This window comes from Rhipicephalus microplus, unplaced genomic scaffold, assembly GCF_043290135.1.
Source record: "Rhipicephalus microplus isolate Deutch F79 unplaced genomic scaffold, USDA_Rmic scaffold_14, whole genome shotgun sequence".
Lineage (NCBI taxonomy): Eukaryota > Metazoa > Arthropoda > Arachnida > Ixodida > Ixodidae > Rhipicephalus > Rhipicephalus microplus.
In genome coordinates this window covers 33060278-33085214 of record NW_027464587.1, presented here as the reverse complement: position 1 = coordinate 33085214, position 24937 = coordinate 33060278, and the positions used below count along the sequence as shown (strand labels likewise).

General features: G+C 45.2%; 1 protein-coding gene across 1 annotated transcript in view; it reads right to left on the bottom strand.

The window, feature by feature from the left end:
* Positions 1-24937, bottom strand: part of LOC119180815 (uncharacterized) — a 318155-nt gene that overhangs the window by 146798 nt on the left and 146420 nt on the right. Inside the window, exon 5 of the mRNA XM_037431955.2 lies at positions 2090-2266. Within this exon, the coding sequence (XP_037287852.2) occupies positions 2090-2266 (177 nt within the window). The remainder of the gene's footprint in view (positions 1-2089; positions 2267-24937) is intronic.

The window sequence follows — 24937 nt, the reverse complement described above, 5'->3', positions numbered from 1 at the left end:
GCACGCGTATGAGAAACTGCGCGCTGAAGCAGCGCGTCCGCCTTTGCAGTATAGTGTAATTGAAGGCCCGTGAGCACCTGCCAGGCTGGCGAGCGCCGGGCGGAAGCAACTTCTTGGGAATATGGCTTGTTAAGGGCGGCCAATGAGGCTAGGCCATGCTCAGTGACGTGATGGTGACGTGCGCTAGTGCGACGCGGGGGCAAAGCATTGTCCGGGCACGTTCGGACACGTGTCTCGGTGCAGGAAAATACTATGCGTGGCTTTCGCCAGACGGAAAGTCCTAGCGGCAAAACGATAGTGGCCATGTTCGCGGTGATGGAGCCGCACAGCGCCAACATGAGAGCTATCTCCGAACGGGGCACGAAAGGGGAGGGCTCTCTCGAATGCCACACTTTTGCAGTTTTATTTTATCTGTGAAAGATTATTGGGGCTGTCATTTTTTTTTCTTTTTTATCGCCGGACGCTAGCGTGAGGCGATGCATACTTTTGCGAGTCGCGTGTTGTTCCTATGCACTTTCGTATTATTTGTAATAAATTCACTAAGTCCTGCTTCACAAACAGTCTTTCTTTATTGAGCGTTAGACTGCACACCAATAAGTATTTTTTTATGTATACTAAGGGTCAGATTTTATCCTCGGCGTCAGTTCGAACCCCTTCTTCTTACAAAGCAGAACAGATGGCCATTGCACTAGCACTCCTTGATCCACAAAGGACTGATATTTATACGGACTCTAAATCCGCTGCTAGAGCCTTCGCTTCTGGTTCCGTTTGCAAGGAAGTTTTGAGAATTCTCGCTCACAAGGAACTCACCCACCACACAATTATTTGGTTCCCTGCTCACCTTGGCTTAAGGGTTGGAGGCCTTCCCAATGTCAACGAGCTAGCCCACTCCAAGGCGCGAGGCTTCACTTACCGCGCCGGGACTTGTGCTTCTCAGACAGAGGAGTCAGCCAGCAGCCTTCATTTTAGGGACATTTTAACTACCTTCAACGAGATCACGAAGCATTATCAATTAGGCCGTAGGTCATTTTCATTGCGACACGAAAAGTTGTCTAGGCCACAGGCAATCTCTCTTCGCATGCTTCAGACGGGAACATACCCTAGCCTCGTAACCTATAGCCATTACTCCAATATTTCAGAACTTTGTCCAGACTGCCAGAATCGCAGTGATTTTAACCACATGCACTGGAGGTGCCCCTCTTTACAAAGAAAAAGTGAAGAATTTTCTGAGAACTCCTTTCATTTAATGCTCACGAGTCCGGTTCTCATACAACAACTCAAGGCTGTCCAGAAGGCCCACGATGCGGCGGTGAGGCTGGGCCTCCCCGTCCCAACGTGGGAGCGGCCCGCGATTCTACCCCTATGAAACGGGGGTGGAATCCTTCAGGACCCCAATAAAAGTTTTTCATCCATTACGAAATTGTTACTCTTTCTACGAAGAATTCCTTGTTGTCTTGTGTGGAACCTGTCGTTTAAGTTTCGACAGTCTGTTACATGGCATGGCGGTGAACCATATGTTACCTGCAAGTGAACGCTTAAGTCTAAGGGCCCGTAAAATGGACGTAAAGATAACATGCCGAACCGGCGACTCTCGAATAACGCATCCGATGCTGTAACACTGAGCTACATTGGCGGTTGTCCCTCCGTCCACTTAGTAGGTTGTGTATATGTGCATTTAAACGTGGGAGCGTCAGTCAGCGCGGCCAGTTGCCATTATAGCGAGTGTCAGTATTTTTGGGCGGGAGGATGACCGCCTCTTTAGCTCCATTGGTAGTGCATCGGACACGCTATTCAAAGGTCACAGGTTCGGATCCCGTCTGTCTTGGGCAAGCTATCGTTTCATTCACTTCTTTTTTTACACTTAGATTAAAAATAGTTTTAATACCATCCCCTCCACTTTTTTGGGCATCACTGTCTTTTAGTATGCATAATTTATTATTGCAAGTGAATTGATAGAGCTTGTGCCGAAGCTACACCATCGTATATTTCTCTTTTTTTTTTCAAAGAAAAGTTGTCCGCCAGTAATGCTCTTCACAGTGTTTGAATACACGAAAGTGGAACGTCAGGAACAGCAGTCATTGTGGCTCACCTGTCTGAATCCGAGAGGTCGGTGAAGACATCTGAGAAGGGATCGGTGCGAGATGCGTCGCGTGCAGTCACCGAGCACGTGCTTCCGCGGCCACTGGTTGTGGAGGTCTCGTCACCGCCGCACAGCGTCAGTTCCACGCCTTCTTCCTCGGCGCTGCCGTCAGCAGATGGGACGCGTCTGCATGCAAAAATAAATAACGAATAGCCGATGTTTGAGGAATCCAGTGCCTGGGCACTTTGCTTTGGTTCGCGTTGTCTCCACTGGTGCCCGGTTTCTACAATAAGCATATCTATAAAGGGTGTTTCAAGAATTGCGACCGAAAATGCATAAAAGTAAACTATGGCGAATCAGATATTTCCTTGCCGCCTTCAAAGTGATAATTTTTGTAGCAACAGACATCACAAGTTCTCAAAAAATGATATTCAAAAAAGCTCTCTTAGAGTGGACAGCGGCAAACGCTCTTGAAATTAATACAAAAGATACGAACGCTGCGATTTTCAGACAAAAATATAAGCAGGTAAGCTGCAATCATGATCAGCCTTTCTTCATCAACTTGAAATAATCAAAATAGTAAGTAGTTGCAAACACTGGGATACAATTACAAAAAATTATGCTTTAGGATCCACACATCAAATAAGTTTTTAGCCACATATGTCATGTGGTCGGTATGATGGCGCGTCACAGAACTACATTACCCGTGCAGAAGCGCATGGCGATCGCCTGGCTCGCTCGGCTGTTCGCTCCGAGGCTAAGCATTGCCTGCTGTTGCTGCTATCGTCTCGATCGATGCGTACCCTACTAAACAGCAGTCACATACATTTTAAAATAAAGCTCGTTGTTTACAACCGTCTTTCTTTGTTCCTTACCATATCAAGTTTTGGTATGGGGTGTGGCGAAATATACAAGTATTTAAAGACTTGATAAACTACACAAAAAGTTTGTTCGATTGCTTTTGAATGGGTCACATAAGTGGCACACTTCAAAGTGATTTTTCAAAGAAAGCATAATGTGTGTGTTTAAGACATAGAATTATAAGTGAGTCTAGCGTTCAAGCGAAGAAAACAAATGTAAACCTAAAGCTTTGGCAAGAGCTGTTTGATAAAGCGAATCAATAATAATAATAATAATAATAATAATAATAATAATAATAATAATAATAATAATAATAATAATAATAATAATAATAATAATAATAATAATAATAATAATAATAATAATAATAATAATAATAATAATAATAATAATAATAATTAAAATATAATAATAATAATAATAATAATAATAATAATAATAATAATTTTACTAATATCATTATGATTACTAATATTATTTTTATAATATTATATTAATAATACACCAATAAAATACTGCACCTTGCCAACCCTTTGAACTCATTCAATAAATTATAAAATTTTAATAACCTCTGCACCAACACTGCGTGAACATTACATCGACACGTGCCCACATAGTCAACAATAGTCATGCAAAGCAATTAAATTGTTGAAATTTAACGCTCCAGCATCTTTCCTGTTTATCTCGGCCAATTCCACTCTACGCTTATTGTGAGATTATCCAGACACGCCAAAAAAGAACCAGCTATATTTATCTATACAGTTGTCACTTAAACCAATCTCCATAGTTGGATTTCAAGAGAGGTGAAAGACGAATGTGTATCGATACTCAACAGCCATTAATTGTTCACAGGATAATAACTCACCCATTCTTATGACGAAGTTGAGCAGTTCATTAAACTTGCCTTACGCAGACTGTTTAATCTTTTGCGCAATATGCACCTAAGCAACGTAGATATCCCCACTGGTTCTTCTGTGGGCTTATAAGCTAACTAAAGCCTAAAAATCGCACGCACAAGAAAGTTAGGTGTTCTCCATTCAGTGAACTTGAGAAAGAGTTCAGCTTTTTTCGAACTCTCTAACCGCTTATAAAGTATAAACATGACCACAGTTCTTATAGTAAATATTAAAAAAAAATAGGCAGCTCCCACATACCTTGAAAATCGGTGTTATGCGAAGCTTGCGGAAGGAAGGTGACTGTGTTGTAATTTTTGATTCAATGAAAGATTACACAATGCGTTAAATGTATGTAAAAATCTTGTAAACACAAACATATATATGAAACAGTCGAGTGTTGACTGTTGCGTAAAGATGCCAACAGCATCAAGGGGGCAAGCAACGGCAAAAGAGGTAAGCTGATATGTAGCGCTTGTGCTTGAGAGCATGGTGGCCCTGGACACTGCTAGACTAATAAGCTTCAGTGAATGGGACTTGACTACAATGCCGTTAACCCGACGTTACGGGTGTATGATCGGAGTATGTATATACTGCATGTAAGATTGAATAGTCAGCACTGCAACCACAGTTGACGTTTCACGAACAAGACGGCCTACTTTCAAAGCAGTACCCAGACCTGTCGTGGCTCTGTGGTAGAATATTTGACTGTCACGCAGAATGCCGTGGTTCTATTATTGCTGGGACCGTGATATTTCTTCTATGCGTTCGTTAGGTAAGCGCTGCCAGTGCGAGCTTTTAGGGGCGAAGCTCCGAAGGGCCGAACAAATTGGTGTCCATCACGGCCCACAAAGCCCAAACCAAAACTGAACACTTGCACAACAAAAATCACAGCATATCCACGGACTGAATGATGATGAGTGGGGCGAAGCGTCCGACCATCCGTTCGTGCATCCATTCGTCCGCCCAATCATGGGTAGAAGTGTCCGTTCTTGCGTCTGTCCGTCTGTCTGTCTGTATGACCATCCACCTAGTGAACACTTCAAACACCACCATCTCTTATCTTTTCATCATATATTGAATATATACAAGTACAGCCAATTATCAGACATTCCAAGAACTAAACCTCCCTGTGGCACATACTCGATAGAGGTGAACAGGAAGAAGGTGTTTAATGAGAAGAAGAAGGAGAGGTCGGCCTGGAAAGCGGATTTCAGCCTTTTACTCTTCACGGGGGAAGGGGAAACTGTAAAGAAAGAAGAGGGTTTAATGAGGGGGGATTGTGGTATAGGACAATGAGTTACTGCACAAAATGTTTTGGTCGGTGTAGGAAACGCACCTAAGTCCCTACATTAGCCGATGCTCTAAAGACGGCATTCTGAACGTGTCTTGCTTCAAATGCGAGCAAGTTCTTTAAACTGCGTTTAACGTGGTCCACACGTTCCCAAGCACCCAAAAGTTTCTCTTCCGAAAAGGTTCGACAGTCTAGGTCACTTTTGAGGCGCTTAAGAAATTGTGTTTCAACTTAATATAAAAGGCACACACACAGGATGTGATTAATGGTCTCTGGCGTGTTACACAAGTTGTAGTTAGAATTTTGCTCTTGTCCAATCTTGCATAAGTATCGTCGCATGTATGCAACACCCAGCCGTAGTCTATGTATTAACGTTTCATGGTCTCTCCTCAGTCGGGACGGAAGGCGAAAAGCATATCCGGCAATAATCCTGATCATCCCACAGTCGTTGCATAAACGTCTTCATACCTTTCGACAGCAAGGCGTTGATGTAGTAACGGGAAAAGTGAATTGATATCATTTCGGCACTAGCGTGTGCCATTTTCGCTTCTGGATCATCTTGTTCATTCCCAGCTATGCTAGGATGACTGGGAATACATTGCAACGCAACGGTATGTCTGGATTGAAATGCATCATTCAACATATTCACTATGTTACACACTAGAGGACTGTATGCAGTGTCTTGTTTCATGTAGTCTCTAATTAGCTGAAGGGCCGGCTTGGAGTCGCAAAATAGTGTCCATTTCGCTGGACTCTGCTGTAAAATGTAGCACGCAGCTTGTCGGATGACGATCAGCTCGGCGGCAGTATAGATGACGTCTGGTGTGCTATTTTGAAGCGTTGAGTGATTCCCATTTGAGGCACAGTGAAAGCTGTTGCTGAGGAGGTCTGTGTGACAGAGCCATCTGCAAAAATGTGTACTGTATATCCGTACATGTAGTCAATATACGACAAAGTGAAATGCTTAAGACCAGCAGTTGGTATTTTTGACTTCTTTGTTATTCCTGGGATCAAAAGTCGCACGATCGGCTTAGGAATCGTCCAGAGGGGTATGTCGGAGATAACAAGTGGTGCATAATTTGAAGGCAGCCGATCTCGGTGTGACATAACGGCTTCTGAGTATGCAGCATTGGGGCGTGTGTTAAAAGCGTCTGCCAGTGAATGGTCTCAATGCCTTGTCAGTAGCCTGAGATGTACTCGTAGTGGTTCGTGTCACGAGCTGGACAAGCACATGCTTCTGCAATAGTGCCCCGCGTAGAAGCACATCGAGGTACTCCTAGGCAAATTCTGAGGGCACGCGCCTGAGCTCCCTCGAGTGTACGTACAGCCGTTGTACAAGCAAGAGAGAGAACAGGAGCACTATAGCGAAGATATCAAAAATGTGCTTGGTATTGCTGCAGTAGAGATGATTTCGGTGGTCACCGTGATTTTCCGGACATATGGCGAATGACCTGGACAAAGCTGTCTAGTTTTTTTTTCTTAGCGATGAGATGTGCTTCGGCAAGGACGAATCACGATCAATGATAACTCCAGGAAACTTGTGATGAATAACCGAAGATAATATTGCGATAGCCATTACATGGACACTCTCGACTGAATTTGCCACTGGCGTCGACGTCATGCACCGCATCTATATATATAAAAACGGAAGAAAGAAAAAAATTGAGAAAGAAAAGCACTCCAGCACACGAAATTGAACATGGGGCCTCTGCGTCATGAAAGCGAGGTGTCGAACCACTGAGACGTCATGCACCGTACCTATATATATGAAAACAGAAGAAAGAAAAAAATTGAGAGAAAAACACTGCAGCAAATGGGATCGAACGTGGGGCCTCTGCGTCGTGAAAGTGAGGCGTCAAACCACTGAACCACCCCGGAGAACGTTCTTAACCGTTCAAAGGGCGAGCTAATTATATCTACCACTTACCGCTGCTGCGTTTTAGGCATTACCAGAAAGATGGCGCAATGAGCGGACGTCGCCACATCGCGCAGCGGCACCCGCTCAAACCCCTAGTTCACAGTGAACCATCCGCTTTCTACAGCGACCGAAATTCTTCTGCCGCTGCAACGCAGCGTCGTTCGCACTGGACGCACCCCGCGCCACCGAATATTCCAGCTACCACGGCACGAACGCGGGATGAATGCGCTGTCACCCGGTTGTTGTCGCGACTCCCTAACGCCACAACGCTACGCCTAGTTTCGATAATTCTCGTACAAAGGCAGCAAGAAGAAGCAGTACTGCCCACTCTGCTGGGAAGTCGCTGTCTTGTAATGTATGAAGAGCACAAAAAATCGCATACGCCAGTAGCATTTGTGGGTTCGTCTTGCTCTGAAAGACCACGACAAGCTCGGTAACTCCAACGATAAGCTCAATTACCTCTTCAAAGAAATGGGGACGTGAGCTCAAGTTGGGTACAACATTAAGTTACGGGCACTGTGACATGACAAGTGAGTAGGGCTTGCCCACCGTTCTTCTAAATTTCTGCACTAGCGCTCCTATTGTCCCGCGGTGATGGATTCGGTGGCAGACGCCGCAAAAATTGGTCCGAAAGCGATCGGCGCGGAGAGCACCCGTTCGGCTAATCCGCACCTGTGAGAACGTTTCGTGCGTAATTTGTGCGCGCGAAACGTGGGGCACATTTAGATCTGCTTTCCATTTTGCGCGTGACCTTTGAAATTGTTGCTATCGCATTCATTGCTTTGTGTTTGCGGCAAATCTAAGACTTCTTATGTTCCCATCGATCACTATGGGGTAGGAAGCCATGGAATTTATCGTGAATCGCAAGGTTCAATGAAGCAATCAATTAATCAATCAGTGTTTATTCAAAAAACTTAATACAAATGCGGTTACAAAGCATTTGGATCATTAGACTGTAGGGCTAGTTACTAGTCCAATCAAATACATGAATATTTTTTACATTTCAGGCGCAGAGGAGCACATCATAAGGTTATAAATCTTTATACTACTAAAATTATTGAGTAGCTTCAGAGGTATACTATATATAATAAAATGCACATGACAATGACTACGAAACTGGTGCTAAGTACAAAAATAATAAAGAAATAATGGCATAAATTGTGTGAAAACTACAAAAGACAGGGCACCCGAAAAGAATGGGCAGAATTTTTACATGAGGCTGCGTTGAAGAATAAATAACAGACGAACTTGCATCAGAATGAAGAAGGAAAAAAAACAACACAGGGAGAGATATGTACCAGTTGAGACTTAAACAAATTATGTACGCGCTCTCCACTGTCGTCCAAAACACCACTGATTAACAAAATGTATTTGAAAGTCAAATTAAATTTGCAGGCAAGTTTAAGTTCGATTAGAATTGTGTTCCAGATTTAGCACCAATGACCTAAATTAACCGCTCGCCATATACATTCCTACAATTGGGAAAGTAAAAGTTGCCATTGCCTGCATGCCTTGTGTGGCGGATAGGTGCAGAACACGTACTCACATGTAGTGGAAAGTTGGTGTTAATTAGTCAATATATCAATACCGCCGTTTTATAACTTCGCTGAGATGCGAAAGACAGTATCCGAAGAAGAGGAAAAGAGATCCGAGCTTGTGGTAGAAGAAGACGTAATGATTCGTAGGGCACGTTTTTTACCCATATGATGGGTTCGATGTACGTTGGACAAGCAAAGCCCCATAACTCACTACATTAACTGATTTCAGAGTGAAATGTGGAGAAGTGTAATGATCAAAGCACGTTTTGCGGAAAGCAACGTCTGGCTTTATAGAGCGCAAAGCATGCGAAAGCGAGCTTTTTGGATATGTGACTAAACTCATCCTTCTAATTTATGTTTCGTCTATTAAGCACTTATCCTCAGCGACAGGTGCAGTGCGCAGGTACTGAGGTATGCAGACATGTCTATACTGCACGTTTTAGTTTCTTTTGTACTCGCGAACGTGTTAGACTCGTGGTCCAAATGCAAATGTCCTCTGTGTACACAGACACCGAGATTTCGCCTCCTAGCCTAATGAGCTTTGTAACGAGGCCAAGTACAATAATAAATAATGTTGGGCTCAGGACTTCACCTGGAGGTACGCCAAGATAGACGAGATGCTCATTTGTGTCACCACAGGCAGTAGACATGAATGTAGTTTGTTCTTGAAGATAGCTAGCTATCTATTCATCCATCTAGCCGCCAATGCCAAAGCCTTCAAGAGAATTTAGAATGACGTCATGCAGAACAATAACGCATGCACCTTTGATATCAAGAAATACTGCAGCCGTCCATTGGCGGCGCCCTTTCTGATGTTGAACGGTTGTTACCAAATCAATCACACTGTCAATTCATGACCTTCCCTTCCGGAAGCCAGTCATGACGTCTGGATACACTCTTTGCTTTTCTATAAACCATTCCAAGCGCATCAGAACCATTCGTTTCATGAGTTTTCCTACAGTCTTTGCTAGCGCCAAAGAACTGTAGGGGAAGATTTTACGGAGAGACTTGCTTGATTTCAGCAATGCCACGATCTTGCTAATTTTCATTTGTGCTGGTACAGTTCCAGATGCCCACGAAAGGTTGTACAAAGACAGCAGTTCGTCGGTTGCCCGAGGACCAAGGTGGCGCAGGGTAGCATAGGTGATTCCATCAGGCTGACATGCACTGGAACATTGCGAAGTGAACATAGCAGCACGAAGCTCTTGCAGCGCGAAAGGATGGTTGAGACGGACGTCTGCCATAGGAGGTGCGCACCGAAGTAGTGAGCCATCCGTTGTTGCAGAGCTAGAGTGGTACATGCAGAATTCTTCCACGATCTGTTTCTTGCTAGGATGTCCTTATGATGGCCAATGCACGGAAAGGACGTATATGCTGAGAAGAATATGGTAGAGCTCGTACGACGAGCCATATCTTACACAGTGGTTTTCGTGGGTTCAAGGTAGTGCGAAATTACTTCCAGTTTTGGCGGCGAAGCTTTTCTGAGTACCTCTGAATTTTCTTTTGCATGTTAGGAGAGGTCCTCAGGTCTGTGATCGATTTCGTTCGCCTGTGTTTGCATTCAGCTCGACAATGACCTGCCCGCAGCTTTTCGTATACCACATCCCACATCAACCAGCTTCCTGAAATTAGATCTTGTGACAACACGTGTAGTGGTCTGTACTGCTGTGGCAGGGTGACGCCTTAATCATCATATATTGATTATATACAAGTCGACCTGACGTAACAACAACCACAAGTACAGCTGAATCCTGTACACAACTGCGGTTTTGGAGTGAAAAAAAAACGAGTAGCATGACTCATTTTACATGCCTTGTCTTGTCTTTGCCCGTTCGCGGCGGAACACATGAGTGTGAGCGTATACGACGCCATGAAGACGATGGAAACGCCAAACCTTTCTGAAACCTTTTTCAGGTGGTCAGATAGCTGGTTTTCTTGTGTATTTTTTCAGTTATGCAATAAAGAACTGAGACAGTCAGAACTGTTATTTGAGGCCGGGTAAGAGCGTAGACCTAGCCAGTGAAAACAGCGACAACGTCTGGGCTGAGCGTCTCGTGCTTAGCACGGGCGATGTGTTTGCTGAGCTTTGCATGGCCCACTACTTCTTCATTACATATTTCCCTATCGCTGAAGACGAAGTAAAATAGGTGTTCTAAGGTGTCGTGAGGACCAGTGGTGCGTGATACTGTTTGAGACAATCCACGTTTACGATTTCGCGGCCTCGGCGACGCAGGTACGCAGTGGGCGTAAGGGGTTCGATGATGTAGTTGACAATGAAAGTTTGCTCTATGACACAATAAGGTTCATGGTACCTGTTGACGAACTTTGTAGAGGTACCAGGAGCAGCAGTGGAAGGCACCCACAACCAAACAAGAGAGTTGGGTGAGAACTGGTAGTGGGACCGTCCATCGTCGTGACAAAAGTTCTGTAGCCCTTGTTCTTGTGTTTTAAGGGTGCGAGCTGATTGCCGACATTCTTCCGCATACCGAGCGGCTTCGGAAACTGGTGCGCCTTCGTATGAGTCGGGTCGGTAGGAAAGAATGGTGTCGATTGAAGATGATGGCTCTCGACCATACAGTAAAAAGAAGGGAGAAAAGCCTGTCGTCACTTGAGGTGCCGTGTCGTAAGCGTACGTTACGTAGGGAAGGATGAAATCCCAGTTGGTGTGGTCGGAGATGACATACATAGAAAGCATGTCGCCAAGAGTGCATGTGGTTGAGAGTTTGGTAAAGCCGTTTGTTTGTTGCCTATATGCGGTAGTACAGCAGTAAATCACATTGCATCCAGCAAGAAGTTCTTGAATAACATCCGCGAAAAAGACGCTGCCTCGGTCGTTTAAAAAATCACGTGGAGCGCCGTGATGCAGAACAAAACAATGCAGCAGGAAAGACGCAACTTCACGTTCCATTGCGGCTGGTAGAGCGGCCGTTTCTTCATATCTCGTGAGATGGTCGATCGCTACAATAATCTAGCGATTCCCAGCTGATGTATGTGGCAGAGGACCATAAAGGTCTATTCCATCCTGGTCGAATGGTTGCACTGGGCACGGTAACGGCTGCATTCGTGCAGTAGAACAGCTAGGATTGTGCTTGAGGCATTGGCACATTGTGCGAGATCGAATTTACTTTTGAACGAATGTGTATATGCCGCGCCAATAAAACCGAAAACGTAGCCTGGTGTAAGTTTTAAACAAACCGGCGTGTGCACGCTGGGGATCAGCATGGAAAGCAGCCGATGTGCTGGCACAGAGATGCCTAGGTATGACGAGTTTCCATTTGTGGCCATCAGGGTGCTAGATGCGGCGATAAAGTATTACATCACAGATGGCGAAGTGAGAGGCTTGTCGGTGTAGCGCTTGCGTTGGCGGGCGGGCGAGTGTTTCAGATGGGTTATCCATGAAAGACGCAATCTACGAATATTTGCGCTGCTCCGCAGCCGTGTTGATTGGTCCTAATAGTGAAAGTAAGTTGGCCTGAATGAAGACACTCGAAATTTCAGTAGAAACAGATGAACGCGAAAGAGCATCAGCATCACCATGCTTCTGGCCTTAGCGATAAATGACACGGATGTCGTACTCTTGGGTTCGTAAAGCTCATCGTGCCAAGTGTCCCAAGGGATCCATGAGGGAGGATAACCAGCAGAGCACGTGGTGGTCGGTAACAACGTCGAAAGGGCGGCCGTACAGATAAGGCAGAAATTTTGTAATGGCCCAGATGATTGCTGGACATTCTTTCTCAGTTACCAAATAATCCTCTAATGTTCGTGTAAGAGTGCGGCTCGCGTACGCAACGACATATTCTTGGTAACCAGGCTTTCTTTGAGCCAGTACCGCGCCAAGACCGACACCACTGGCATCCGTGTAGATTTGTGTGGGAGCACTTGAATCGAAAAGACGCAGTATGGGTGGTGTTGTAAGCAGATCACAGAGCTTCGCAAAGCACTGTCGAAGACTGGAGACCACGAAGATAGACTGCGGTCTCCCTATCAGAAGTGCCATGATCGAGGCGAAATCCCGGACGAAGCGGCGGAAGTACGAGCAAAGCCCAATGAAACTGCGCAGCTGCTTGAGAGACGCGGGCCTCGGGAACTAGCGAACAGCCCGTAGCTTAGCGAGGTCAGGAAGAACGCCATCCTTCGACGCGACGTGTCCGAGAATGGTCAGCTTGCATGCTCCAAAGTGACACTTTTTCAAGTTTAGTTGAAGGCCTGCTGCAGAGATACAGCGTAGAACCTGTTCCAAGCGATGAAGGTGCATGGGAAAATTGGGCGAGAATACCACCACATCGTCTAAGTAGCACAAACACGAGTTCCGTTTGAGGCCTCGTATGATAGCGTCCATCATGCGCTCAAATATTGCCGGCGCATTGCATAGGCCGAATGGCATCACGTTAAGTTCGTATAAGCCGTCTGGTTTAACAAAGGTGGTTTTTGGCCTATCATACGGGTTCACGGGCACTTTACAATACCCAGAGTGTAGTTCAAGGGAGGAAAAGAACTCTGCAACTAGTAAAGACTCGACGGCGTCATCGGTCCGAGGCAAAGGATAAACATTCTTTCGTGTTATTTTGTTTAGACGACAATAATCTTTGTGAAATCGTATCGTGTCATCTTTCTTTTTAACTAAAACAACCGGCGACGCTCAAGGACTTTTTGACAGTTGAACGGCGCCGCGCTTTAGCATGTTACCTACTTGTACATCTATGACACAGCATTCAGTCGGCGAGACACGGTACGGTCACTGCCGTAGTGGTGGGTGATAACCTGTGTCGATCTGGTGCCATACAGTAGAGATAGACATAAAGTAGCACTGTGACTGTCAAAAGATGGCCGAAACTTGTCAAGGAGGCTCAGAAGCTCACACCTCTGTTGTGCGTGTAGGACTTCGTCGATGACATGGTTGACAATGTCGGCAGTGGAAGGGCCATTCACGGAACTGCAGGAGAGGGTGCTTACTTGCGATGATTCATCAGGAACGTCAAGTGTAGAGATGATTCCATATCACCACGATATCATATCACCACCATATCACCACGATCATGTTTCCTGTCATTCTCAGCTATGATCGTGTCGCAAGCATTACTAAGTCACTGAAACTATCCTCAGCACCGGGTAGTGATCAAATAAACTTCAAATTCCTCCAAAATACTGTGTGTTATTCATCCATAATACTAACCAAAATTTTTCAACAGTCCTTCAACGACGGTGTTCTCCCATCTGAATGGAAAGTCGGGAAGGTAGTTCCAATCCACAAATTGGGTAACAAGCATTCTCCTTTAAACTACGGACCCATTTCTTTCACTAGTATACCATGTAAAATATTAGAATAAATTTTGGCTTCTCACCTAGCAAAGTTTTTAGTCATACTCATTTTTTCCTCAATCGCAACATGGATTTTGCAAATCATACTCTTGTGAAACTGAATTAACACTTTTAGTGCATAAAATAAACACCACTCTTGAAAACATCTTGCTCGCTGACTGCATTTTCCTCGATTTTTCCAAAGCTTTTGACAAGGTGTGCCACAAACTGCCAATTTTTAAGTTACCACTACTTAACCTTGACCCCTGCCTTGTAACTTGGATGGAAAGTTTTTTTATTAACCACTCACAATTCGTTTCGGCTAATGGAACTAATTCCGCGGAATGTGCGGTACATTCTGGTGTACCACAGGGCTCCGTTCTTGGTCCGCTTCTTTTTGTAATCTATATTAACGATCTGTCATCTTGCATCACCTCAACTGTTCATCTTTTTGCCGATGATTGCTTAATTTATTGTGAAAAAATTGGACCTAACGACGTTGCTCTTCTTCAATCTGACCTCCTTGCTGTTCTTAACTGGTGTAACACATGGATCATAGAATTAAACATTTAAAAATGTAAATTCATGCGTGTGTCAAGAGAGATCACCACTTTACCTACTTATAACTTACATAACACACAATTAGACAGTGTCACCTTATACAAGTACCTCGGAGTTCATATCAGTAATAAATTAACATGGAAGACTCATATTAACTATGTTGTTTGTAACGATAATCGCATGCTTGGATATCTTCGTCGTAACTTCATCAAATCACCTTATTCTGTCAAGCTGGTGTTGTATAAAACATTAATTCGTACTAAACTTGAATATGCCGCTTCTGTTTGGGATCCATACTACCATCATTTGGTGCATTCATTAGAAATGATACAAAATAACTCTGATTTGATGATTGATTGATATGTGGGGTTTAACATCCCAAAACCACCATATGATTATGAGAGACGCCGTAGTGGAGGGCTCCGGGAATTTTGACCACCTGGGTTCTTTAACGTGCGCCCAAATCTGAGTACACGGGCCTACAACGTTTCCGCCTCCATCGGAAACGCAGCCGCCGCAGCCGGGATTCGATCCCGCGACCTGCGGGTCAGCACCCGAGTACCTTAGCCACTAGACCACCGCGGCGAGGCACAAAATAACTCTGTTCGCTTCATAACAGCTAATTACGATCGAAACACGAGCATCACACTAATGAAATCTACCCTTAAATTACCTTCACTTGCTTCTCGTTGAACTACGATCCTCTTAACCCTTTTGCATAAAATATATCACCACTCATACTTCCGTGATTTACTAATCCTTCCGACGCATTACGTTTCTCGTCGTTTAGATCACGCTCATAAAGTTGGCATCCTATCGTCTCAAACCTAGTCATTTTGACAATCATACGTACCACGCACTTCACGCGATTGGAGTCGCCTTCCCGAATCGTTTGTAACAATTTCAGATCGTGACACATTTTTGACTGTATTAACTAATTCTTTGAATACCTGGTGGTAGTATTTCACCTTATACATTTTTTGAAATAAGATTTCACTGTTACCTGCCGAACTTGTACCTGTTGCACTGAAGGGTAACAATGCTCACTGTATACTTAGCAACGTTATTTTTATCTTTTTGATAAGAATGTATTTTTCTATTTTATTATATGCCATTTTGATATTTCTCATTTCTTTCTTTCTTTTCTTTAGTTTCAATCTGTTGTTGTACAAACAAAAACATTGCATCGCCTCTTGTACATACAAACTTGTATTGTTGTTTTTACCACTATCCTATGTAATGTCTGTTGACCCTGAGGGTGAATAAATAAATAAATAAATAAATAAATAAATAAATAAATAAAATGATTCTATTGAGCTGATACATTCGCCCCGAAGCAGCGTAATTGTGAATGGGAACGGATTCCCCACAGACACGTTGGTCGCACCATCTTGAAGAGTAACGACAGCGGTTGTGAGCGGCAAGAGGTGGCGATGAACGAAAGCAGCGGAAGGCGTGAAGAATGTGGTAGCGTCGACGACGGCGGAACTCGACATAGGTGCGATGACAGAAGCGCGTGGAAGGATCTGGGTGTCGTTACTACTGAACAACTTCGCGTAGGAAGGGCGTTCGTCCGCAGGTAGAACATCACCAAAGACGACAAAAGGCGACTTCGGCACGGGCGCAATAAATGTCGGCTTGGTGATGAGAGAGAAAATCCCAACCTAAAATAATGTTGTGAAAACAGTGCGGGAGTACTACGAGCTGCGCTGTATAGCGCACTCCTTGAATCACGAGTCTGGTGGTAGACGCGGCCACACGCTACACAGGCTGTGCAGTGGCAGCATTAAGACACGAACCCAAGTAAGGCGTTTTAACTTTTCGAATTGAACGGCAAACTTTTTCGGCAATTGCGGAAATAGCGGTACCAGTATCAATAAGGGCAAGTACAGGTACACGGTCAAGAACGGCATTAATTGCCCTTTGAGGCGAACGAAGAGGGCTGGTGCTTTGCGACGAGGATGCAGTTCTTGCCTCGGGAACTGTGTCATTTAGTTTTCCGCATCGATTGATGGGGGACGTCGGAGCATCGGGGAGGGTGAGCGACGACGTGGAGAAGGAGATCGGCGATTAGAAGCTGGTCGGTGGCTTGGTCGAGGAGGGTGCAATTCGGGGTCTGGAGTGAAGTGAAACGTGTGCTCGTACTCATATGAACGTGGGTTTTCACGTGAGTGGAGTTGGCGGTGGCGGCACAGACGTGCGACGTGTCCGGGTAGACCACACGAAAAGCAAATCGGTTGGTTGTCGGCAGTGCGCCCTGTATTAAGGACTTGGTGGACTGGAGGTCGTGGCAGCTGGGCGGCATTAACACGAGCATGCAGTGGAGGCGGCTCTGGGAATGTCTGTGGTCGTGGTCGTGCTGCTGCTTCCGCATACGTCAATTGTGCATTGATTAGTGGAACCAGCTGTGGAGGAAGGACCTCAGACACTTGGTGTTGTATAATAGTTTGTTTAGTGTAGGGCTAAGCGGCGCACCATGCTCCGGTTGGATGGAGATGAAGAGTTGGCGGGCACCTTCTTCGTGCACAAAATCTTTCATCTGCGAGAGGAGGACAGGATCTTGCGAGAAATTTAAGCCGGACATCGATTCCTGATGTAGGACAGCATGGCGGGTGACGAGACGTTGCCGGCGGAGCTCATCCTAGGTTTGGCAGAGCTCGGTAAGTTTAGCCGGTCTCTGCCACGCTCGCATCGACGCGTTTGTACAAGTCAATGACGTACTCTATGTAACTGTTGAAATTCTCACCAGACAGTTGAGATCTTGACTGAAGGCGCTGCTTCGCACGAAGTTTGCGGACAGCAGGACGACCGAAGACTTTGCTTAACTTTGTCTTCAATGCTGTCTAGATTGAAACGTCGGTTTCATGGTTCCGAGGCCACAAGTGGGCAATGCCACTGACGCAAGGGCCGATGGTGGCCAGTCTTGTGACTTCGTCTTATTTGTTCAAGACACTCACGAGTTCGTAGATAGCCAGCCAGTCATCAATGTCGTGATTGTCAGTGCCGCTGAATATAGGAGGGTCCCAATATAGGAGGGTCCCACTGACGGAGCGCACCGGAGCACACAGTGGCCTGGAGAGCCATAGGTGGAGGGCTTGTGGCAGATTGAGTGTTCATGGCGGCAGGTCGAATCCGGCTTCGCAACTCCAGGATTGCGAGGAGACCCAACAAACAACACCAAACATAATAAATAAGTGAGACAGCCAGAACTGTTATTTTAGACCATGTATGAGCGTGGGCATAGCCTGCGAAAACAGCGACAACGTCTGGGCTCAGAATCTCGTGCTTAGCACTAACGGTGTGTTTGCCGAGCTTTGCACGACCCACTACTTATTCAATACAGTTCGCATGAGTATACTTTACGGAATACCTTAACTTCTCAGGTGAGCTTTATGTTCCGGCATACTACGGCAGCGAAACAGAAAGACCATATAGAAGGAAGCACGTAATTGAGGTCTGCATCCTCAAAGTCGACAACACACCAGCTTCTCATAAGAAAGCCCCCGAATTCTTTCGCGAACTTGTTAAGTTCTTTCTAGGTAATTTTGCTCATAGTTAGGCCGTACCTTAAGGTAACTTATGCTTTCGTATAAAATGTATCAAATACACCCCTAACTTAAACTTGCCCCATTGTTACCGTACCACTTTTATTTTCAGTCAATCTTCTCTGAATATATTTCAATAACCAGAAGTAAATGCCCGGTGGGAAGTGCTTGGACAATAAACAAATATAGTCATTCGGTACTTACGCTACTGCATAATAAAGATTGCAGTAGTAGTAATAATAATATAATAATCAAAATCTGAAAAAAGCAGATCCCACGCACCTGTGAATCAACGTTATGCGAAGCATGCGTAGGGAAGGTGACCGTATTGCAACTTTTTTATTGGGTGACACGTCATAAAATGACGCTAAATATAGGTACAAATGTTGCACGCACAGATATAAGTTGAAAAGTTGAAATGATTACATAACGAGTTGTTTGCACTTGCGCAACGATGCCAACTGCAACATGCGTATTAGAAACACGAGAAGCTGATGAGAAGCACTGATGCTCGCGAGGATGGTGGCGCTGAACACTGCTACATAAATCAACTTCAGCGCATATGACAGCTAACCACAATTGACGATCACCCGATGTGACGGCTGTATAAAAGGAGTACATAGATAATGTTTATAAATTTTAGTAGGCAGCACTGCAACCGCTATTGACGTTTTACAAAGATTGGCGTCTATTTCAAAAGTAGTTCCGAGCCCTGGCGTAGCTCTGTGTTAAAATGGTTTATTGCCACGCAGAACGCTTGGGTTCAATTGCAGCTGGAACCCTGACATTTATTATTTGCATTCGTCGGGTCGACGCTACAGATGTCGGGTATTTCTTGAAGCTCGCGCATTGAAATCGCCCATGTGCGTTCACGTCGTTCCTGCGTAGATACTAAGTGTCAATTACCTGTGGCAGATACCCGAATGCCAGCGGCACATACTCGCCTCTGGGTCTGTGCAACTGTCAGACGGGAAGTGTTTGACGACGTACGGGAAAGGATTGTAATATTATTTATATCTTGACGAGCGCATCATATTTGTAAAACCATCTTACCCTCCCATGATAATTTTGGTTCACGTCACACTAAGGGGGTGACCACAAGAGCCCTAAACGTAAACGACTAGATAGATACATAGATAGATAGATACGCTCAAAGTCGCCGACGTTTGCTAAGAAATGCTCCGCATTAAAAAAAACAATAGGCAGATCCCGCGTACAGCAGGAATTGATGATATGCGAAGCACTAATCAGCAAGGCTGATATTGCTGTGATATATTGGCTGCCTCCAAATAGAGCGCCCTTCACCGTGCCACGCCGAGAACGGGGTGGCACGAGCACCTAGCCAGACCCTGCTCGCATGCGCCACGCACTCGGGGTTGTGGTGAAAAGAAAAGAAAAGTGTTCGGGAGATTTCTTTGGTGTTCAATGGACTCTCTACAGTTGCCTTAACTTTGAGCACAAGTCCACCCTAATAAATAAGCTTGTTTCACAAACCCATGTACTACTGTATCGCTACATTTTTGGTGGAAGTGCACGGTATGAATCGAAGCCCCCTGTGCGCAAGACAACGTAGCCCGAACCACCAGCAAGTCGATCCTGTGGAGTAGACACCTGTGCACCAGAGGGCCCGCTGTGTTCGAGGTGACACGCCTTAGTTCAGTCCTCTTCACTGTCCGCTAAGGGGAACTCGTGCAATAGATGCTGCCAATATGGCCAGCTAGATAACACCGTCAGGGGTGGTCGTCTGTCAACCCCACCAGCCGCCAGTATTCCATGGCGACTCGTTCGAAGACGTGGAAGACTGGTTGGACCTGTTCAAGAAAGCGGCGAACTTGAATGAATGGGACGAGAGTGAGAAGCTCCACCACGTGCACTTTGTTTTGGAGGACTTAGCAAAGACCTGGTTTGAGAACAATGAATCTTCTTTGTCTATGTCGCAGAATTTCGACGATAAGTTCTCTCTACTTACGCCAGCACGGACCACAAGGATAAGGCGGAGGCTCCTCTGCAAACCAGGGATCAGCTCACAAACGAGAGCGTGGACAAGTACATTGAGGACATAATCCGCCTGCTCAAGCGTGCAGTTCCCAACATGAGCGCTCTTTCTGTCCTTGTTTATTCTTCTGTAGTTACGTCGTAGCTACTCGTAGTCTTGCTCTGTGAAATTATGTTAATTCTCAATCACCAAACAGCCCAAGCATCTGTCTTATGAATATAACAACCTGCGCCATCTCATGCGTGGAGTGAATCAAGAGCTTTTTGCTCTCCTCATCCGCAACCCACCTCGCACAGTTGCAGAGTTCCACAAAGAAGAGACAGCTATCGAATGAACGCTGGAACAACGATCTTGGCAGTACAACCGGCACATAAACTGGGCACCTGCCAACGTCTTCTCTGGGCGCTTGCGGAACGACATCCAAGCTTTGCGAGAGCTCATCAGATCAGTGATCAGAGAAGAGCTCAGTGCGTTCCGAGCACCTCTGACTACAACTGCGCTATCGATCATCGACGTCGTGCGGGACGAACTATGGCAGGTCATACGGGAGCCGGAGCGTGAGCCACAGCCCGTACGACTCATCCCAACGTACTGCGAGGTACGTCAGGCAACCAGCAGTATACAGGAATGCAGAATTTGCAATGGTGACTCATTACCCACTGACAGCACACAGCGCACCTCGTACGCTGGAACCAACGCCTACCTATGTGTACACAGAACGCAGCGTAGCTCGCTATGGAAAGCGAAGACCCCGAAAAAGTGACGTTTAGCGTAACCACGAGCGTAGGCTTTTGTGCTTTCATTGCGGAAAGCCGGGTCATCTGGGCAGGTTCTGCCATTGCCGACAGGCTGGATTAAGAGGTTTTTTCTTGTATGCACCATGCTCTCGAAACGGCGAATAACCAGCAAAGATTGGGGAGTACTTGTACACACGTCAGAACTCACCTTTTCAACGCCAACATCAGTCACGGTCACCATCACCTATGCGCTACCCTATCATCCAGCCCACGTATACTTTCAAGACAGCCAGGCCATTCAAGTGCGCTCCCGGAAAACTGAAGCAAGTGACCTGTGGAGGTGAGGCCGCTGATAACCTCAGTTACGAAGATCCTCGAATACGGATTGAAGGTGACGACAGAATATTGCCGGTGAATAGGTGCAGCAGCGAAATAATTACGTCAGATACACGGTTGAAAATAGACGGACGCGAGCTCAATGCCTTAGCTGACATCGGCGTTACTTATTTGGTAGATAAGTCACAAACAGCCCAGGCAAGGGAGCTGAAAAAAGTTGTGGCAAAATGAAAGGGATCAAAGATACGCACGGAAGGGGGTCATATTATCACGCCCCTTGGCAGGTGCACGACCAGGCTCGAATTAGGAGGCTTTACTTGTGTTGCCGACATTATTTTGCTGCCAGAATGTTCAAGATAGCTCATATTGAGAACAGATTTTGTCCATTCTAACGGCGCCATATTTAACCTGCGGAAATCGAGTGTCTCATTCTCGACCGAACGTGCTATGCCTGTCAAAGAAGCGGAAGAGCGACGCCTAACTGCTCTGCGCGTTGTTGATGATGACGTAACGGTGCCGCCATGCTGCAGCGTAATGATGCCTTAAGAGAATGAGGCATTTCACGACCGCGAAGGTACAGCGGACGTAAACGTATAGCTCTTTTCGAACAAAGAAATTACCGTTGCTCGGGCGCTTATTAATTTGCAACGATCACGCAGATGTCTTACTCACGAATATGGGAAATGAGTCTCAGCACATCGCTCAAGGTAAAGCTTTCGCCTATTTCCAGGAGTTCTGCACGGCGACAGAACTATGCAGCTTGACGACATCGACCGTTTCACGAGTCACCGGCAGCGTCGACGCACCAGCTATCGTTAACAATAACCTCCTGGAAAGTGAGAAGAAACGTATATATGCACTGATAAGACAATTCGCTGACTGCTTCTCCGCTTCAACCAACGTGCGACGCACATCAGTTGCGAAACACAAGATCATAACACAAGTTGCTACGATACCAATTAGCCAGCCGAATGTGTCACAAAAGAAAAGACAAATCGTAAAGAAACAAATAGAAAAGATGCTTTCTGGTGACATCAGCCAGCTTTCCAACAGCCCACGGGCATCTCCCGTATGCTTGTTAAGAAGAAAGATGGTGCACTTCGATTCTCGTCGACTAACGCAAACTGAACAGCATGACTAAATGGGATGTGTACCCCCTTCCACGTACCTATGATACACTCGACCGGCCGCGATGAGCTAAATTTTTCTCCTTCCTAGATCTCAAGAGCGGATATTGTCAGATAGAGATGTATGAGCGGGACCGTGAAAAGACAGCATTCGTAACGCCAGTTTGCCCCTACAAATCCAAAGCGCTTCCATTCAGCCTGGGTACCATGGCAACGACGTTTCAGAGAATGATGGACACTGTTCACGCGGGATTGAAGTGGCAGTCATGATAGCGTATTTAGATGATGTCGTTGTATTGTTCTCAACATTTGACTAACATCTCGAGTGTCTGGACATGTTTCTGGAAGCCATCCGCTCGGAAGACTTGACGAATAAAGAGCAAAAGTGTCACTTCGGCTTTTAAGAGCTGTGATTCCTTAGGCATGTCATTAGTTCTGAAGGCATTCGCCCACATCCCGTAACGACAGCGGCTGTCGCGAGGTTCCCGACGCCCACAGATGAAAAGTAAGTACGCCCCTTTTTGAAAAAAAAATTGTGAAACATTTTTCAAATATTGCCGAACCACTTATACATTTACCAAGACAGGACACGCTCTTTATGTGGAAAAGCGAACAATAGATAGCCCATGACAAGTTAAAGAAACGCCTGCAAGTTTCTCCAATCCTTGCCAACTTTGATAAGCTAGCCGGCACTGAAGTTCAATTCGATGCGAGTGATGTCGTCCTCCGTGCCCTCCTAGTTCAGTGGCGAAATGGCCAAGAAAAAGTTTTAGGCTATGAAGCCGCAAACTATCGAAAGCTGGGCCAAATTACTCTGCAACAGAAAAAGAATGTCTCGCCATCATCTGGGCAATAAGAACTTTCAACCCTACCTCTACGGCAGACCATTCAAAGCAGTCAGCTTCCACGTTCCTTGTGCTGGCTGGCAAATCTGATGAATCCGTGAGACTGACTAGCAAAATGGAGCCTTTTGAAAACCATTGGACAAGTGATTGAATGTCCTATTTCATCGACAGATATTGATGCAGTTCATCGCGTCGCCAGTAAAACAGCTGACAAGTGCATCATCGTGCGCTTTTGTTCACGCGAGAAGAAAAATGAGTTCCTTCGCAAAGCGCGTAAGGCGCGACTGCGTGCTTCCCTGTTAGGACTATCCGGAAGTAATGACAATCCAGCCTTTGTATCAATAAACATCTTACCATTGCCAATAAAAAGTTGTTTAGTAAGCGCTTCTTCTAAAAAAGGAAAAAAAATGGCGGTTCCTCTGGACAGAGAATTGTCATATCAAGGCCCGCAAGACAGAAGACAGCAGGGTATTTTGGATCAATACGGAATCTGATCTCAACTTATTCACGTGACGTTGACAAATTCGGTTCGCTTTTCCCACCTCATAGCTTTCGTCGTGTGTCATCATGTCGTTGCTTCCTTTCGAGGAAACTAAATCCCTCCTTGCTAATTCTACTTGTTCATTGCTGCACATCAATGCGCGTAGTTTGCCAAAAACTACGATAACATTATTGGATTCACTGACTTACTATGTCATTACTTTTCATTTTTATGTATTAGTGAAACATGGCTAGGATCTTGTGATGGTAATCTGTACGGATTTCGATCGTTTAACTCTGAATATTGTCACCGCGATTCGGGTCGCTACGGCGGCTCGGCCATATTTATATCGCCCGAGATAAAGTACAAGCGCAGGACCGACCTATCTTTGAATATTCCCAACTGTGAATCTGTACGGATCGAGGCTGCCTTCGCCTCCTCTGTTAATCTAAATAAAGTGATCATTGCATGCATTTGCCGTTCTCCATCTTCGTCTATTCCGCATGTTCTACATAATTTAGCTGCTGTACTCGACATTATCACCGCAGAAAATAAGCAAGTTGTTTTGGTTGGTGATATCAACATTAACCTAATGGATACAGATAACAACAGCACTATAGCATATAGTGATTGTTTTCTTGGCTTCGGGCTTGAATCCTTAATTTCATCCCCTACTCAATTTTCACCCACTGGAACAAGCACGCTCATTGACCACGTATTAAGCCATTTTTCGCCAACCCCTAGCGCAGGAGTCATTGATGTGTGCATCACTGATCATCATCCTGTCTTTGTAACTTTCGGCGTAAGTCTACCTCGCCTTAACACGTGCCATTTCACGTCAACCTTCGATCAGAAAAACTTTATAAGGCAATTGAAGGCTCTGAGTGGTCTTCCATTAGCTCCTTAGAAAATCCTGAAGAAGCACTAGGCAACTTCTGCTCCCTATTTCTCAAAGGTGTGCATGCAAACACTAAAAGTGTTAAATGCAAGAAAATATATTGGTTTCAACGTAACCCCTGGTTACCTCAAGGCTTGTTAACTAGTATGCGGAAAAAAGATAATCTCTACAGGAAAACAAAAAAAAACAGCCATTTAATGTGAATTTGAGACTTAGGTATGAAAAATATAGTAAGATGTTGAATAAACTGCTGAAACAATCAAAACGACTTTATTACGAAAAAGAATTCTGTAAAGCAAGAAATGACCCAAAGAAAAAATGGAAACTTTTTAATGACTTTTTAAACAGACCTCAGGTTAGTAATGTAATTGATAAAATGAGGTATAAACAGCGAATCTGTACTGAGTCCTCTGACATAGCCAAGTCTTTTAGCGATTACTTTTATGAAATATACAATGATAGGCCCAAAGTATCCTCGTACACCCTTACCCGCTGTATCCATTCATTCTTTCTATTTCCTGTTACCATT